Source organism: Manis pentadactyla, chromosome 4 (genome assembly GCF_030020395.1).
Source record: "Manis pentadactyla isolate mManPen7 chromosome 4, mManPen7.hap1, whole genome shotgun sequence".
NCBI classification, from domain to species: domain Eukaryota; kingdom Metazoa; phylum Chordata; class Mammalia; order Pholidota; family Manidae; genus Manis; species Manis pentadactyla.
Genome location: NC_080022.1, coordinates 151,416,939 through 151,433,855, shown reverse-complemented (window position 1 = coordinate 151,433,855; position 16,917 = coordinate 151,416,939). Strand labels below are relative to the sequence as shown.

The 16,917-nt window shown below is 35.9% G+C and overlaps 1 protein-coding gene across 1 annotated transcript in view; it reads right to left on the bottom strand.

The window, feature by feature from the left end:
- Positions 1 to 16,917, bottom strand: part of LOC130683490 (AP-2 complex subunit beta-like) — a 57,302-nt gene that overhangs the window by 7,036 nt on the left and 33,349 nt on the right. The window contains 7 exon segments of the mRNA XM_057501189.1: positions 822 to 920; positions 2,240 to 2,405; positions 4,158 to 4,273; positions 11,475 to 11,570; positions 11,701 to 11,821; positions 12,330 to 12,551; positions 14,552 to 14,742. Coding sequence (XP_057357172.1) covers positions 822 to 920; positions 2,240 to 2,405; positions 4,158 to 4,273; positions 11,475 to 11,570; positions 11,701 to 11,821; positions 12,330 to 12,551; positions 14,552 to 14,742 — 1,011 coding nt within the window.

Here is a 16,917-nt window from a genome sequence, read left to right as displayed (position 1 = left end):
TGACGGTTATGGTAATTGCTTCAGGCAAAGGAAGATATCTGAAGGGCAATTTAAAAAATCACTTCAAAGACTTCTTACAAATAAATTGTAAAAGATATAAAATTAATAATAGGGACGACAGCTCAGAACTAGGCAAATGCTGTGAAAGGGTTTCAAATTTCAGTGGAAATGAAAGAGAAAAATGGTATATGGTCCATCTGGACCAGATTCCATGTGTAGACACATCTGAAGAGTTGACAGCCTGCTAAAGCCAGCCTGTTCTCCAATTTAATGAAGAACATCATTAAATCATGATGGATTGATGATCACTAACAGTTACCTGACCTCTAAGGCCAGTTGCCACATTCCTGAAAGCAGAGCCCATCCTGGGCAGGATGAAAAATACCAAGTAACTAAGGAAGCAGCAGCATGAGCACCTTGCACTCCACATGGCAGACAATGTGTGAAATCTCTGGCGTGGCACTTACCACCCCTACAATGGTTATTTTCATTTGAAAGCTAAAATTAAGACACCCAGAAGTAGGTACTGTGAGACTCAATGTCTTTTTTACATAATATGTCCTTTATTAACACTAGAGTCGAAACTCTATTCTCATGAATTATCATAGAAAGTGGAGTCGGTCTAATTCATTTAAAAGCCACATAATCAGTTATAATTCACTGGAATATGTGTAAGAGGCACTGTTTTTATATTTTAACAGGATCTAAAGACTGCACTCCTAATTAAAATCTCCTCAAATGAACCTTCTTTGGAAGAGCTTCATAATTTCTCACCATTTAACCAGACAAATCAACCTCATGTTTTTCTCCAGAATTCTTACCTGTGTTGCCAAACTCAAGACCTGTTGTACCAGCTCCTGTGTTTCTGATGGTTTCTTGAGAAACAACTTTACGATGGCAGTAAGCAGAGTGAGCTGCACCTAAGCAGATATAATTCAGTAGATAAAAATGAAGGCATTTGCATTATTTCACACTATCATTCCCAAGGTGGCATTTCCCCAACTATAAATTACAATGGGATCTTTCTGATTTTGCTTGAGACAAGGTTAAGATTCAGTCAGTATCAACAATGGCCATAGGTATTCAACAACTAAAAACTCATTATGCCTCCTATTCCCCCAATCGCATCCTTGGCATCAAAAATTGCTTATTTATTTCCTGCCCAGATAATCACCTGTATTTCTTTAAAGTACATGCTAACATCCTGATGGCAATGAAACTGGTTCCTAAGCAAGTCATTTATTATTTACTTCCACCAAAACAACAACTTTGGGGGAATAATCATCTGTTGTATTGGGGCATGAGTCAACACAGTAGAAGTATGCCAGATCATAGCTAATTAAGAGTGGGCTACTGAACCATGCAGGCACTGTCTTACATGTGGTCCTTTATAAATGCCTATTAAAATTGCTGTGGTGAACTACATACATGAATTTCAAATTGCAGTGAGTACAAATGCCAAGGAGAAAGGGTTAAATAATTTATCTGCTTCTCTGAGCCTGTGGCTCTTAGGTCAGGTCTCTCAATTTTGGTAAAGGAGAGAGAGAAGATGGGAAGGAGTCTAGCCATCCAGAGAACCTGTACAAACTAAACTTGCCAGCCCTCACCGAAGCCCCAGGTGAAACCCCTGCTGTAATGAGCCATAACGACTACTTCCAGGAATGGGTAATCATCTTCAGGTGACAGGAAATTAACAGGTGGTAGTTACCTGTTAAGCCACTACTGCTCTAAGTCAAAGTTGTGTGGTCTTGACCAGCAGCAGCACCCCAAACCTTGTAAGAAATGAAAATGCTTAGGCCCATCTCAGACATACCAAGTCAGAAACTGCAGGGGTGAGGCCCACCAACCTGTGCTTTAGTAAGCATTCTAGGTGGGGTTTTTTTTCTAGGTGTTTCTGCGGTTCATTAAAGTTTGGGAACCATGGTCTAAGTTAGGCAGATTTGTTCCACCAGAAATCAGCAATCAGCACAACTGAAAAAGGTCATCAATTTTGGCAAAAAAATGAACATACTATGCATATGTATATACACACACACACACACACACACACACACACATAAATGAACATTCTCTTTCTGTCTCTATACAGTTTACGTACATGTGTGTATTCATACATATATATGTATACTATATATACATATCAAGTCACACACATGCACACACATACAAAACTACCTAACCTTTACTTTCCCTGAAATCTTCCCCAAAAGATCTAGGACACAGGATACAGATCACTCACCTGGGTGCTTTCATCATGAAAACCCTCCAGAAAGCTCTCTAGTAACTCATCTGCATTGTCAATTCTTTCAGCATATTCTCCCACAATCCAAATCATTCCTGCTCGAGCATCTGGCTCATCCAGCGAGTCTAAGTTCTCACACAGAGTGGCGATGATACTTTCATACCTGATAAAACAAAATGGACTGTGGTTACTGAGGGCTAAACTGTGAACTGTACTTAACAGTGAGTTAAAGGCAAAACCACAGACAAGGTTCCCTAAACCAAACCATCAAACTATAAAAGCTTTCACAGTCAAAAGAATATAAAGACTTTAGGCCAGAAGATAATAAATGTCCTAAATTTCCCTTCAATTATGTTTTAATAATTAAACCATAAAATATTATAGAAAGCTCATCATATATTATTTTCAAAGGAAAAATTAACCTGTGATGTCACATGATACCACTTATATTTCTAACAATCTTTCTTATAACTAGATCGAAGAAGATTCCTGTCTAATTCCATTTTGCCTTCATGTAGAGGAACAGAAACCCCACTTTACTTTTAGGAAAATAGAGTTAGACAGCAGCATCCACACTACAAATAGTAATTCTGTCCCTTAATCCACCTATTTCTGCTTTTTATAGACATACTTATGTTCTTTCCTTCCAAGGTACCCCCACTAATGACATGTTTCTCCAAAGAAACAATTCAAATATTTATTTTAATTTTACAGATCTACAGCTCTCTTATACCATGTTGAATCTGTCTCCTTGCTAATTTGACTTAAAACATTGAATGACACTGTATAATAAATTAGAAGTAGACAACTGAATAGTTCATTTAACTGTTTGCCCTCCCTCCACTGATTAAACCAGGTTCTTGGTAGCTCTTCCTAAAACTGTCATAACATGCTAATCATAAACCAAAGTAGACACATTTCTCTACCAATCATATTGAGATATACATCTCTACCTTAATCACCAAGTTTAGAAGCCAACCCTCCTCTTTTCTAGAAGAGTGATAAAAATACATGGCCCCTTTCCCAAAAAAAAAAAAAAATATATATATATATATATATATAATGCTTAATATACCACAACTTTGCTGTAATATTTTTCCTAATTACGAGTCTACCATAAGCTAACGTACTGCAAGTTCCTTCATTTAACACTGTCTTTAAGGACTAAAAAGAAGCTTCAAGCACAAGATCTCTCTAAGACTATAAGGCAAAATGAAATTTAGGATGCTTTCAAGACCTGCTCTTATTCCACTCTCTTAGATTTCTAAATACTTGCTTTCAAAATAAAAACTAAAATAGTATTTTCACTTCATAAACTAAGAGACCTCAATGTAAAAATTCTGTGGAGTGAAAATGTAGATTTTTTGCATAGCTTTATGGGAACAGCTATAATACTTCAAAAAAGGCTTGAGACTGAAAATCTATTGTTACATGTCCTATAATTTTCTACAAAGTACTAGGCAACATGTAAAGTGACCAGGGCAGATGTCACCTTCCTGGCTTTTACAGCACGATGGTCGTTTAATTTATCATCCAAACTGAGACATTTCTGAGAATGAAAAGACATAATCATTAATTATGTCTGGTAATTATACCCAGACAACCTAGACTATATGAGTATCTTAATATTAATAGTAACTTCACCACCAAAGAATCTCGTTTTCAATATATGCTAACCAACAGTACATGTTAAGACAGAGTTTCAATTCTTCTAAAAGTAATGAAGAATTTTTATTACTGAAAAATCAGGTTTTAATCCTGTGCCAATCACTTTATAGGTGATATTTAATAAAGTATCCTCTTAAGACCAGTTACATGATGTAAGAATAATTCTTACCTAGATAATTTCAAAGTGTCTTACTTAAAAATTTTCCTAAATTATCTGAGAAAGCAGGGCAGAAGTACTTCAACATACTTGTTGGGGTATTTGCGAAAAATGTCCCTGATGACAACAATCGCCTCTTGGACCACATAATTTACTTTGGTCTGGATGAGATCAAGCAATGTGCTCACACAGCGCTCTGCAGACTGCTGCAAAGAGGAACATATTAAATTAGTAGTCAGATGATTTTTCCAATAATGCAACCTCAACATTAAAACAAACAGGTGCATCAACCAAACCAGACTAAAAGACCAGGCACTTAATCTGAGCAACCTACACTCAAGGCTGAGCTAACTGATGGCGAGACACAGAAGTTCTAGATAAACCCCAAATTTTATTCATTACAAAGTATACTAACATATGAGTTAGTTTAAATGAAAATAATCATCTTGGATAGCCAGAAGAATAGAAATTAAAAGAAAGTATAAGTTAAGGTAGGAGTAAAGAATAAGGAAAGAATGAGGTCAGAGGTCTTTATCTGGAGTTCACGGATGAGTGCAGACAGCCTGAAGGTGTCTTTAAATAGAAATAAATGTACATATAAGCATATTCTCCAGGGAGAGAGTCCACAACTTCCATTATGTATTCAAAGTTATCTGAATCAAAAAGCTCTAAGGAAAATTTTCCATCTTTTGAACTATATAACTGAAAGTCTATGGCCCTAAATTGCAATTTACACAGCCTCTAGCACATCTAAAAAATGGAATTTAATCTACTCAGCTTTTATTACTGAGGGGAATTTGGGAGAATACAAATAACAAAATTAATCTATTAAAACTGTAAGTCATACAAGTAGTGACTGTGGCATCTTATTACACTGACGGACAGTGACTTCAATAGGGTATGGAGGGGATATAGTACTATGGGTGAATGTAGTAACCACAATGTTTTTCATGTGAAACCTTCATAAGAGTGTATACCAATGATACCTTAATAAAATAAATAAATAAATAAAACTGTAGGTCAGTTTTTAAAAGGAGAAAAGTTGCAGAAGAAAGATTCTAAACGAACCAATGACTGATTTATCATATATAACAATGTACTATGATGGATCACTCCATTACATGCCTCCATATAAGATGCTGTGTAAGCACACAGCATCACCTAAGAGGCATGGTTGTTAAAAACAGTAAACATGAGTACTACCAAGCGTCTAGATTTAATTATCCAAAGGGGATGGAGAAATGAGATAAATGACATCACTAAAATAAAACCAGCCAAATACAGACTGGGAAATTGTACAAGCCTAATGACTTGGTTCCTTCAATAAATGGCACCAAATAAGCGAAGACTTAAGAAATATAATAACCAAATACAATGTGTGGATATTATTTAGATTTTGATTTGAACAAGCTGACTACAAAAGACAATCAGGGAAACTGAAAATGGACTGCGTATTCAATGAGATTAAGAATTATTGTTAGTTGTTGGGTATGGGTAAGGTATTGTGACAATACTTTTTAAAGGACCTTATCTACTACATATACACATTGGACTACTCTATTAAGATCATATCTTGCATATGCATTAAAATACAATAGCACCCCACTCCCTTAAACAGGGAGGGAGAGGGAGAAGACATATTTGTTCAGATGCATGATGAGTACATGAGAACTGATTAATCAATTTTACATTACTGTATGCCTGAAATTTCTGTAATAAAATCTTTTAAAGGAACAATAACTTTTTTTTTATATCATTAATGTAGAATTACATGAGCAATGTTATGGTTATTAGACTCCCCCCATTATCAAGTCCCCACCACATACCCCATTACAGTCACGGATACCATAATAACTTCAACCACTCCAAGCCATTTAATGAAAACAAAATTGCAGCTGAGGCTATTTACACAAAGTCATATATAGGATGATTCTGTTGCATCATGAAATGACTCTGCCACCTTTTCTATATTCGCTATTTTTGGATTCTACTTAATTCATTTTCAGCAAGTAATTCCTGTGCTGTTATTACAACAGCAAAACAGGAAAATTAAATATAGAAGTTATGATGAATTATAAAGTATGTAGAATATAGGCTTCTGTAAGGTTTAAATTTTCACAAGTTAAATAATGCTAATAAGTGCTTAGCACAGGGCTTGATATAAAGCTAACATTTAGAGAGCCCTTAGTATCATTATTATAAATACAAACAAAAAACCATTTCCCATGATGCATTTAAAAAACATTTTAAGTCTGGGCTAATAATTTTTGAACAAACTGTCATCAAAATCATATTGCTTTTGATTTTGAAAAAAATTACCATTAAAGCAGGATGGCAGAGGAGCAAAATCAACATCTAATCACTGGAGATATGAAAAGCCCCAAAAACAAAGAAACATATACACACATATAAAATTTAGTATATGATTAAGATATTTCATAACAGTAAGAAAAGAATGATTTGTTCTGGGGTTTGATCCTCACATTCATATCTTTTAGCAAAATTATTTCTATTTTAATTATCAAAAACCTCTTTAAGTGTAAAAAAAAATCACTGCCATAAAACTGGAAAATAAAGGTGCCCCTAACTTTAAAGTGAAAAAGACTACTTTGTAGGGTGTGCCATGGAGATACCATTGAGAAAAAAACTGAGAACTCCCTACATAAACAAATGTAAACATCTGTGCATTAAGAAGTTAAATGAAATCCAAAGGAAAACAAATTGGGAAAATAACTGCTAAAAAAAGGAAGGGTTAATATCTTTAATAAAAAAGGATTTTAAATATGTTCACCTCAACTAGAAATCAAGGACTTGACTACAAGGATCCTCCTTACACCATTATTGGGAAAAAGAGCAGAACAACTTTACAGTCCTACAATAAGGGAAAGGCTAAATAAATTATGAAGCAATCACACATTTTGTCTATACCACTAAAACTGACACAAAATGTTATTGGTAACATGGGAAAATGTCCATGTATAATAAGTGAAAAAAGCAAACTACAAAAGTTAATAGCATTTGTAGGATGATTTCACTTTTGGAAAAAATACACCCATGCATGGAGAACTATATAAACCAAGGTTTAAAATCAAGCCTATATCATCTCTGGGAGATGGAACACGGATGGGGGTAAAGAGAAAGCAGTGTGTTCTATTTCGACTTGTCTTATTTTATCACCCTATGTAGTAAACACATATGACTTTCCTAATAGGAAAAAATGAAAATGTTGTTTATTTCTGACTTAAGGGATAAGACATAAATCAGTATCTTATCTTAATCTATACAAATAAGAAATAGTGAACACCAAAGAACAGAAAACGAAGAAGTAAGGAACTCCTGGTCTTAACTTAGTGCCTTAAATTATTTTAAATAAAATAATTTGATTTTATCTAGAAGATTAAGAACGGAGAGGGGTTTGCTTCTCTCCTTAAAGAAATAGGTATGCACTGTACATACATACAACTTTAACTTGTAAATCATATCTCCGTAAAGCTGGGGGTGGGGGAGTAAAACCCATTAAAAAAAAACAAAAAGGCAAAAGTTACTGGAATAAAAAAACAGTACTATGGGATTGCTTTTTCGGTATTATTTATTGACTCAACAGCATACTGCTTGATCTTTAACTTAAACAACTTAATGCATTTTCCTCACCTCAGTATACTTGCAGACACACCTGAACTTACAGTTATGATAAAAATATAACTCCAACTCTTAAAGACACATAAACTTTCCAATAGGCCTAGTTCTCTTAGCTAAGTACTAAATGAAAATTCCTTTTTTCTCATTTGTCATATCTCTGAAACCTACTGTGCATTTGAAAAAAAGAGAAAGAGGCCCTGAGAGAAAGCAGAAGCTCAGTTTAGAAGCTGTACAGCAAGTCTGTCACAGTTCTCTGGCTGGGTCGTGTCCCTCTATCCCAAGGCAATCATTGCCTATCCTTTCCCAACCACTGTGTTTGGGGGACTAGGTAACTCTTTCCAACTGGTAACTTTCATAATTGAAACAGTTCTACAAAAACTTTGCAGGCAAATCCAAGTAACCAAAGCTAACGGGGCACTAGAAAAAAGGCACGACTTTTGAAGGCTGATCTCAACTTTCCAGAGAAAATTCATTCTTCACATACTTTCATTTTCCCACCACGGAGCCCTGAGTCATAGGAAGAAGTGAAAGCCATCAAAAGCTTATCTCTTCTGGATCAAAAAGACCTGAATGTAAGTCATGAAACCATAAAACTTTCAGAAGAAAACTTAGGCAAAAATCTCTTAGATATAAACATCAGCAACTTTTTCCTGAACACATCTCCTCAGTCAAGGGAAACAAAATAAAAAATGAACAAATGGGACTACATCAAACTAAAAGACTTCTGTACAGCAAACGGTACCATCAGCAGAACAAAAAGGCATCCTATAGTATGGGAGAATATACTTGTAAGCAATTATTCAATAAGGGATTAACATCCAAAAAGAAATTATACGCCCCCAACACCCAAAAAACAAGTAACTCAATTAAGAAAAGTAGAGAGGATATGAACAGACAGTTCTCCAAAGAAATTCAAATGGCCAACAGTCACACGAAAAGATGCTCCACATCGCTAATCATCAGTGAAATGGCAAATTAAAACCACAATGAGATACCACCTCCCACCCATTAGAATGGCTACTATCTAAAAGACAAGGAACAGCAAATGCTGGTGAGGATGCAGAGAAAGGGGAACCCTCCTACACTGTTGGTGGGAATGCAAATGGATACAACCACTGGAAAGCAGTTTGGAAGTTCCTTAAAAAACTAAAAATAGAAAAACCATTTGACCCAGGAATTCCACTTCTAGGAATTTACCCAAAGAAAACAAGATCCTGGATTCAAAAGGAGATATGCACCCCTATGTTTTTTGCCATACTATTTGCTATAGCCAAGATATGGAAGCAACCTAAGTGTTCATCAAAAGATGAATGGATAAAGAAGATGTGGTACATACACAATGGATTATTATTCAGACATAAAAAGAAAAATCCTACCATTTGCAACGACATGAATGGAGCTAGAGGGTATTACGCTCCGTTAAATAAGCCAGGTGGAGAAAGACAAATACCAAATGATTTCACTCATTTGTGGAGTATAAAAACAAAGCAAAACAGAAGGAACAAAATAGCAATAGGCTCATACACACCGAGAAGGGAATAGTGGTTAGCAAGGGTAAGAGGTTGGGGCGGGGGGCAGAGATTAGGGGCACAATAATTCACAATCACAATATAGGTTTGTCACTGGCTAGTAGTACAGCACGGAAAGTAGTTCATGATGCTGAAACATCTTACTATGTTGGTGGACAGTGACTGCACCGGACGGGGTGAGGACTTAATAATGTAAATAAATGTTCAACCACGGTGCTGTGTATTTGAAACCAAAATAAAATGGTGTATCAATGATACTTTAATAAAAAATTAAGAAAAGCTTATCTCTTCCACATTATGACAACTTTTCCATTAGTGACAATCATGGCACCAATGGCCTCCAGGAATATAAATGTTTTGAAAACAATTTCCATCATGAGGCCATCATTTCCAATACATGAGGCCATCGTTAATTCCAGGGGTAGAAAAATCTCTTTAACTTTGGATATAATCTTGTACAACTCTTTACAACTTTATCAGAGATCAGTAAGACAATGACAGTGTGGCAGTGAAAAGCAAAAAGAAACTCTTAAGCTACCACAATTCTTTTGAAAACTATCTACCTTAAGTAGGTGGTTATACCTCAGTAAGAAAAAGAAAAAAGACAGGTAAGTATGTGAAGTGTGGTAATAAAAAAAAAGATGTAACAGACTTTCCCATTTCTGAAATGGAGTGACAGAACTGTATTAAGAATCTGAAGCAACTGAGAAGAACCAGGAGGAGAGAGGATTAATTAACTCCTTGCTGTAACAGCTAGTTTACTAAATGATGTATCAGTGGTTAACTAATGAAGAATCACTGAGTTGAATAAAAACAAGGAAGGGCAATTAGGAACTGGGCTTTCATAGAAGCTTCTTTGACACAGGATGTTTCCTTTTTTTCTCATGAAGTCCTGGCTGGACATACTGCACAAATTAGTTTAGGATCCTTGAGAAATCACATGGTCCAACACTGAATCTAAGCAGAACTGCACACAGTCAAGGAGTAAGAACAAATACAGAGTTCTGAATCTACCAATCACAGTGAATAGAGGCCATCAATATTTTCAACAAATTTCTGAATGAGGAAAAACAAGTGGAGGACTGGTGACTGATGAAGCAGGGCAATGCAAGTTGTAGCTCATATACCTACTGGAAGGCTGCAACCAAGCTAGAAACCAATCGGCCCTGTAAGACCACAGAGAGGCTCCAGGACTACCAAGATCAACTCCCTGCCCTAAAGCAGAAAACCTGCGAATACAAAGTGTTACCTACAGGTGCACAGAAATCCTAGTGAACTTTCTGTCATCTCATTCTTAATATAAATGGGCTGCAATTTACTATATGCATGGTAAACACCTTAATTGAAAAGCTATATATATACACAAGAAAACGTCACCCATATAATACCCCAGATGATTCAATTCAAACTGCAGAAACAAACAACAATTCATATCCCAGACTGAGAACCTACTACAACCACAAAAAAAGGGATCACTACAAAAACGTACCAATGACAAGAAACAGCAATGAAGAGAGGCTGTATGGAATGATGGCTGTGCAGAGGCCAAGAAAGCAATCAGCCAGACTGGAAGAAGAGAGAGGACAGAGGACTAGAAGCTCAAAGGGACTAGGACAAAATGTTTATACAGATTTGATATAAGCTTGAAAAGCTGGTTGAAGATAGGGTTAGAATGAAGACACACAATTCAAGAAAAAGAGGCCATCATAAAACTTGAGAAAAAGAAGTCTGTGTAAGAAAATAACTATTATGTGTACTGTGGTGACTCTACATATTTACAGTCACAGTATGCATACTGTTTTGCAGGACTACAGTTGACAGAACAAGAGATATAGGTGTATTATCTCAATTTATAAGGATAATCAATAAAGGAACATAAATTTCATGGTATAACTATACCAGAGAATAGGAGGGTAGAAGTAGGAATGGTAGGATATATGAACTAAGTTGCTTACGTCATAGCAGAAAGTTAATAGACAATGTCTATAATTGGTAAATCAAAAAGTAAAACACAAACATATTAGAGATACAGAAATAATCAAAACAACTAAAATGAGAAACAGTCAAAATGATTCTCTCTGGCAGGGGAGGGACCAGGGACACCTGCTTTTTACTAAAAGTTCTTTAATATTTTAACTATGTCCTTTATTCCTTTAATAAACTTTAAAAATGTATTTTAAAGAAAGGAGTGAATACTCAGAATCCCCTGAAGTGATCAGAGCTACCACCAGACACTTGCCTCCACCTTGATGGCGCACCTCCCAATGGCCCGCACAGCTTTGCGAACAAAGTCAACATCCACCTCTGTGGCATACTCCTTCAGTTCTGCTAGAACCTGGTAAAAATCCAGAAGTGGACAATGACTAAGCATTTTCAAACAGCAATTTCATGGTCTACCTTTTTCTGAAAGCCAGACCTTAAGATCTAAGTCACTATAAATAATTTGAGTCTGCTTTAGATCCCACCTGAGCAATGTTGGCTTGGGATGCCAAGTGAATCATTATGTCCAACTTCTCTAGTTTAACATAGATAGGGTCATTGTACTTCACAAAGAAGACTTTGATTTCCTGCTTCAAGATTTCAGGCCTGTGGAATGAAGAAACCCGAGATAAGAAAAGTGAGACATATATTGATATATCCTACTAAGTCTGTATTGATACCTAAGCTGTGCCTCTCTGCTCCCTATCCACTCGCCCCAGGGAAAAACCCACAAACTTCCTCTACATCCCTTTAACTGTCTATTTGGCAGACTATTTTAGCCTTTTTAATGGTCAGGATATATACTGCCAAAAAGAATTGCTGGGAGAATGACAATCTGCCTCCAGATAATGGCCTGCTCCATATTAAGCAGGCAGTAGCTAGGATACCATTAAGAGGCCCTCAGAAAACAAACCCAACTGGAGAGCAACACCAAGCATTTATTACAGGAACACTCTGAAATCAATGCCCTGCTGACTCTGAGCAAGTTGCTCGGCCACACATTTTCATTTCCATACATTAAACACAGCTTAACAATTGCCTCTTTATATATCGATATTCAGTTTAATTCAAAATGATAAACACTTAAATCATCACTAGTTCATTTTTTCCCAACCTTTTCTGGACAATTAGGTTGATGTTCCTCAGGGCGACGTACTGCACCTCTGGCTCCCCAGACAGTAAAGTGACAAGTGGAGGGGCCAACTTCTTCAGCAGCATATTGTAGTAGTCAGAGTCCTTAGGTAATAACTCTAGAAATTTCATTAGGACTTTTACTGCTGAAAGCACCACTGCTGAGTTGGCATGAGATAGTCGGGGAGCTACCCGCTCACAGATGCTGAGGGCAGAAAAGGAAGATTAACAGCTTGAGTTATAATTTCTGTGCTTAATCCAGTCTATAATGTGTCAGAGTTCCATGGCCCAAGTATAGGAACTTAAAGAATCAATTAGATAAGTCAAAGTTCCAAGCATAGGTAATAAAACTGGGATCCAATACTGCAAAGCCAGCAAACTACAGGCAGAGCATGTACAGTGGTAGACTTTAGGAAATCAACAATAAGGGATATTCAAACTGGAAGGAAACTGGCTACTAAACCAAACACTTGAAGCTCACACTATTTACCTTCCTTTTCAGAGTTCTGTGTCCCCTTATTATGTAAGAGCTCCCTGCCTCACAGCCTATTTCTCCTCAACATACAGGAAGTCAAATTAAGCATTCTGAGTATTATTTCATAGTGAGAGATACCATCCAAGTGTGGCTGAAGGTTTCATTGTAAGATGCAGGAAGAAGTGGGTTGACAGAGAAAACTACCCAACTGCTTGTCTTCAGAATAAGAGAATCTTTCAAAGGGTTTTTGTTTGTTTTTTTAACAGAAGCACTGAAATATTCTCTCAACCTTTTCTCCTTGTCTTAGCTCCTGCCACGTACACTTACATGCCTTACAAAATCTTGAATACTGAGTTATCTTTCGAGCGTTCTTCAGAAATTAATCTTTTATAGCTCTTATGCAACATGAGCAGCTAGTTACCTATATTCAGTTAAGGATACAAGATAAACTGTTTCTCTCCTTTCCTCCTAGATCTACTTGACTAAATTCCTTGACCTCCTTCAGGTCTTTATACAAATGCCACCTGCTCAGGAAGGCCTTCCCTGACTAGTCCCAAGTGGCCAGTATCGCTTAGATCTTTCCCTGCTTTACCTTTCTTCTTAGCACTTATCATCATCTGACATATTACGTATTCTACTATATATACATATAATATGTACTTCTGTCCCCATCCCTCAGAATAAGTGTTCCAGGAGGGCTACAATTTCTGCCCATCCACTTCTATATCCTCAGGGCCTAGAAGAGCATGGACTCAAAAAATATTTGCTGAGTAATTAAGTGTGAGATGTCAATGACCAACAGAAAATAAAATTTTATCATCGTAAAGTTCTTTCCAGAAGATACTTGTACTTTCAATGAGTGAAAGGATCTATCAAGGTAAACTTTAGTGAAGTCCAGAGGGAACAATTTCCCAGACAAGTGAAGAGCACTTACGTTATAGTAGCTTGAGCTTCAGCCAGGCAAGGAAGGTTCTTATCTACCATAATTAAAATATGTCAGCTTTAATACAAAGCCAATATTTCTTCAGAAGTACTTTGCCTACTACAATGCCTATATACATAAAATGCTCATAAAAATTGGTGAAGATTCCAACTCTGTAAACTAAAATGTGAGTATGTGTATATGAAATTTAGTAGGAGTTCATTTCTGATAGAGAAAATTTGTAACATGAAAGGAGCAAAGGGCTGAGAACAATCCAGGTGTACCTTTAAAAATCTTCTCTAAATTCAGAGTGCTTTGATTTCTGTATCTATTGTAATACTTTAAATATAGAAATTTTTTGTGTGTGTGGTGCAAACACACTTTACCTAGTACTAAATTACAGGTATAGCTCAGATCAATTAATTCCTATCAAGCCACTTACTATGTACCTGACAGAGTGAAAGTTTGTCACTACAATGAGACACTCAGAAACCGTTGTTTGTCAAATGGCCAGGAACCGCTGTATGGAGATGTGAGACCACGATGAGGCAGATTTTAGGAGAAATCAACTGTACTGCTCACATAAGAAATGAAAAACACACACTGCTTAAGAAAAGCTATTTTTTCATGGTTTACTCCACCACCTAAAATGTTCCTAAATTGAATGAGAAAGTACCACGAGGACAGCAGTATCTATCCCATAAGCCACTGATCTTCCTCAACATAACAGACCCTTATTCTCATACAGACACTAGAACTTGTTCAATCAGACAAGACTCCCAGACACCATGCAGGCAAACAGACTGACCTCTGAGCCTCCCGGTCATCTTTAGGGTTGTAATTAGACAGGCAGTCCAGGATGAAAATCTGGCCCCATTCGGTGCACTCATTCAGGGCTGTCAGCAGCTTATTAATGTTCTGTGGGTTCAGATCAAGTAAGTTGCTATTTGGGTGAGATTCACTGATTTCAGATAATGCTGCTACAGCATTAGCCACCACCTGGGAAAGAAGCAGGTAAGACTTTGATTTACCAAAAACAGTACATCTACAGACAAATACTTAACCTTCTCTAACTCACTTTATAGATATCAAGTCATTACTATTCCTGAACATTTCCACAGGCAGCATAAACAGATAAAACTGCTTTCAAAACATACAAGCACACCTTAGCTCAGTGACTGCACCAAGGTGAACACTGAAATAAACTGAGTCGAATGAATTTTTTGGTTTCTCAGTGCATATAAAAGTTATGTTACATATACTGCAGTTTATTAAGTGTAGCATAGCATTAAAAAAATGTGTATGTCTTAATTAAAAAATACTTTATTGTTAAAAAATATTCTAACCACATCTAAGCTTTTGGCAAGTTTGTCACAGATCACCATAACAAATATAATAATAATGAAAAAGTTTGAAATATTGCAAGAATTGCCAAACATGACAACAGAGACATAAAGTGAGCAAATGGTGTTGGACAAATGGTGCTGAAAGACTTGCTTGATGCAGGATTGCCACAAACCTTCAATCTCTGTGAAATTCAGTTTCCTCATCTGAAAACTGGGAATAATTTAATCCAAACATCGATTTTAGTTTGAAGATAAAATCAGATGACATATGTATAAGCGCATCTACAAAGCCTTGTGCAAATTTAAGGTGATAATAACAGCATAATTAATTAAGGGTAAGTTGAAATTTTTTACATTCACACCTCAAACTGGGATGCCTTTTGTAATCAATAGCATGTAAGTTTAATAGGAAGTATTTTTCTTTCCAGGTACCACAGAAAATATCAATGCATCTTACAATCACTGGCATCTTAGAATCAGTGATTATGGTATCTCAACTGTATCCTCCTTTCAGGAAGTACAATAAATGAAAAATTGCTACCAAATTTAAAAACTATACTTGTATCCTGACTTACAGATCTAGGAATCCACATAAGCTGCAAAATAAACAAAATGAAATGAAAACAAATTTTAAGTTTTCCCAAAATTATAGGTTTTTAATATAACTGACAAATCTACAACCAATCAATGTTTAACTTAAAAACTCCAACAACACCTAAAAATAAAACAACAGAAAAACTACACAACGGTCCTGTACAAGTCAATTTAAAACCATGTTTGCTGTGAGGCTCCCAGTTGTTACTAAAAATAGCAAGGTAAGGCTAAATATAAATATTCTTAAGTACAAATGAGACATGAGGGGAGAGAGCAGCTTCAGTAATTACTTACATATATCAAAGACACTCTCTGCCAGTGTATTCATTGTATTTATTTATTTTTTAAAGAAGAAATAAAAACCCATCTTCTCAAAAAAAAAAAATTCTCAAAAATGTCAGCTCATTGTAGTTCTTGCTAAAGTCCCTTGTAAAAAGCTTGAGAAACTAAGAGTTGTGTGATTATCCTTTTGCTGGAAAGAAAAGAAAGATATTGGCCACAATTTAACTATTTGAATACCCGTATTATCTAGGTAGCCGGCGGTTTATTCTAGCATGTTTTTACCTAGAAAGTAAGTGTCGAGAGAATATGACTTTTTAGCTGAATAATACATTTATAGCAATATCCATTATTGTGTGAATGATAATGCCACAAATAGAATCATCTTTAGCTATAATTTTATGATCACAACAAAAATTGCAAGATGAGAAATCAACGACTTGTGGTAAATATGGTTATGGATACAGTATTTTTGTTATTAAGACAAATTGGGAAGAAACAACTAGTCCACCTATGACATGGTAGCATATATGAAGTTGTTTTCTGACTTAATTTTTATTTGCTGACTCCGCCATCAAGATGGCATTTAGTGAAAACTAAAGGCATAAAGAGTGAAAGAATAATCCCCTCCATCATTTCAGTGCTTTACACGCAGGAAAAAGGTTATTTTATTTCCCATGCATGATACACTTGATAGATTCAATTACAGGATAAAGGATCAAAATGTCATACAGGAAGACCAAATATTGTTTTCATCTATTGCTGCCAACATATGCCCAGTCTTGGTAACCAGTTGTCCAAAATAAAACATCCTACCACATTTACTATTGCTGCCAGCCAAAACCTTTAATGGTGTTTTTTTTTTAAGTTAAACATAAGGTCTATTAATAGGAGACATAGAAGAAAAAGTGAAAATTGGGGTAATTAAAAAAAGCAGTGGCTGAAAGGAATGAAG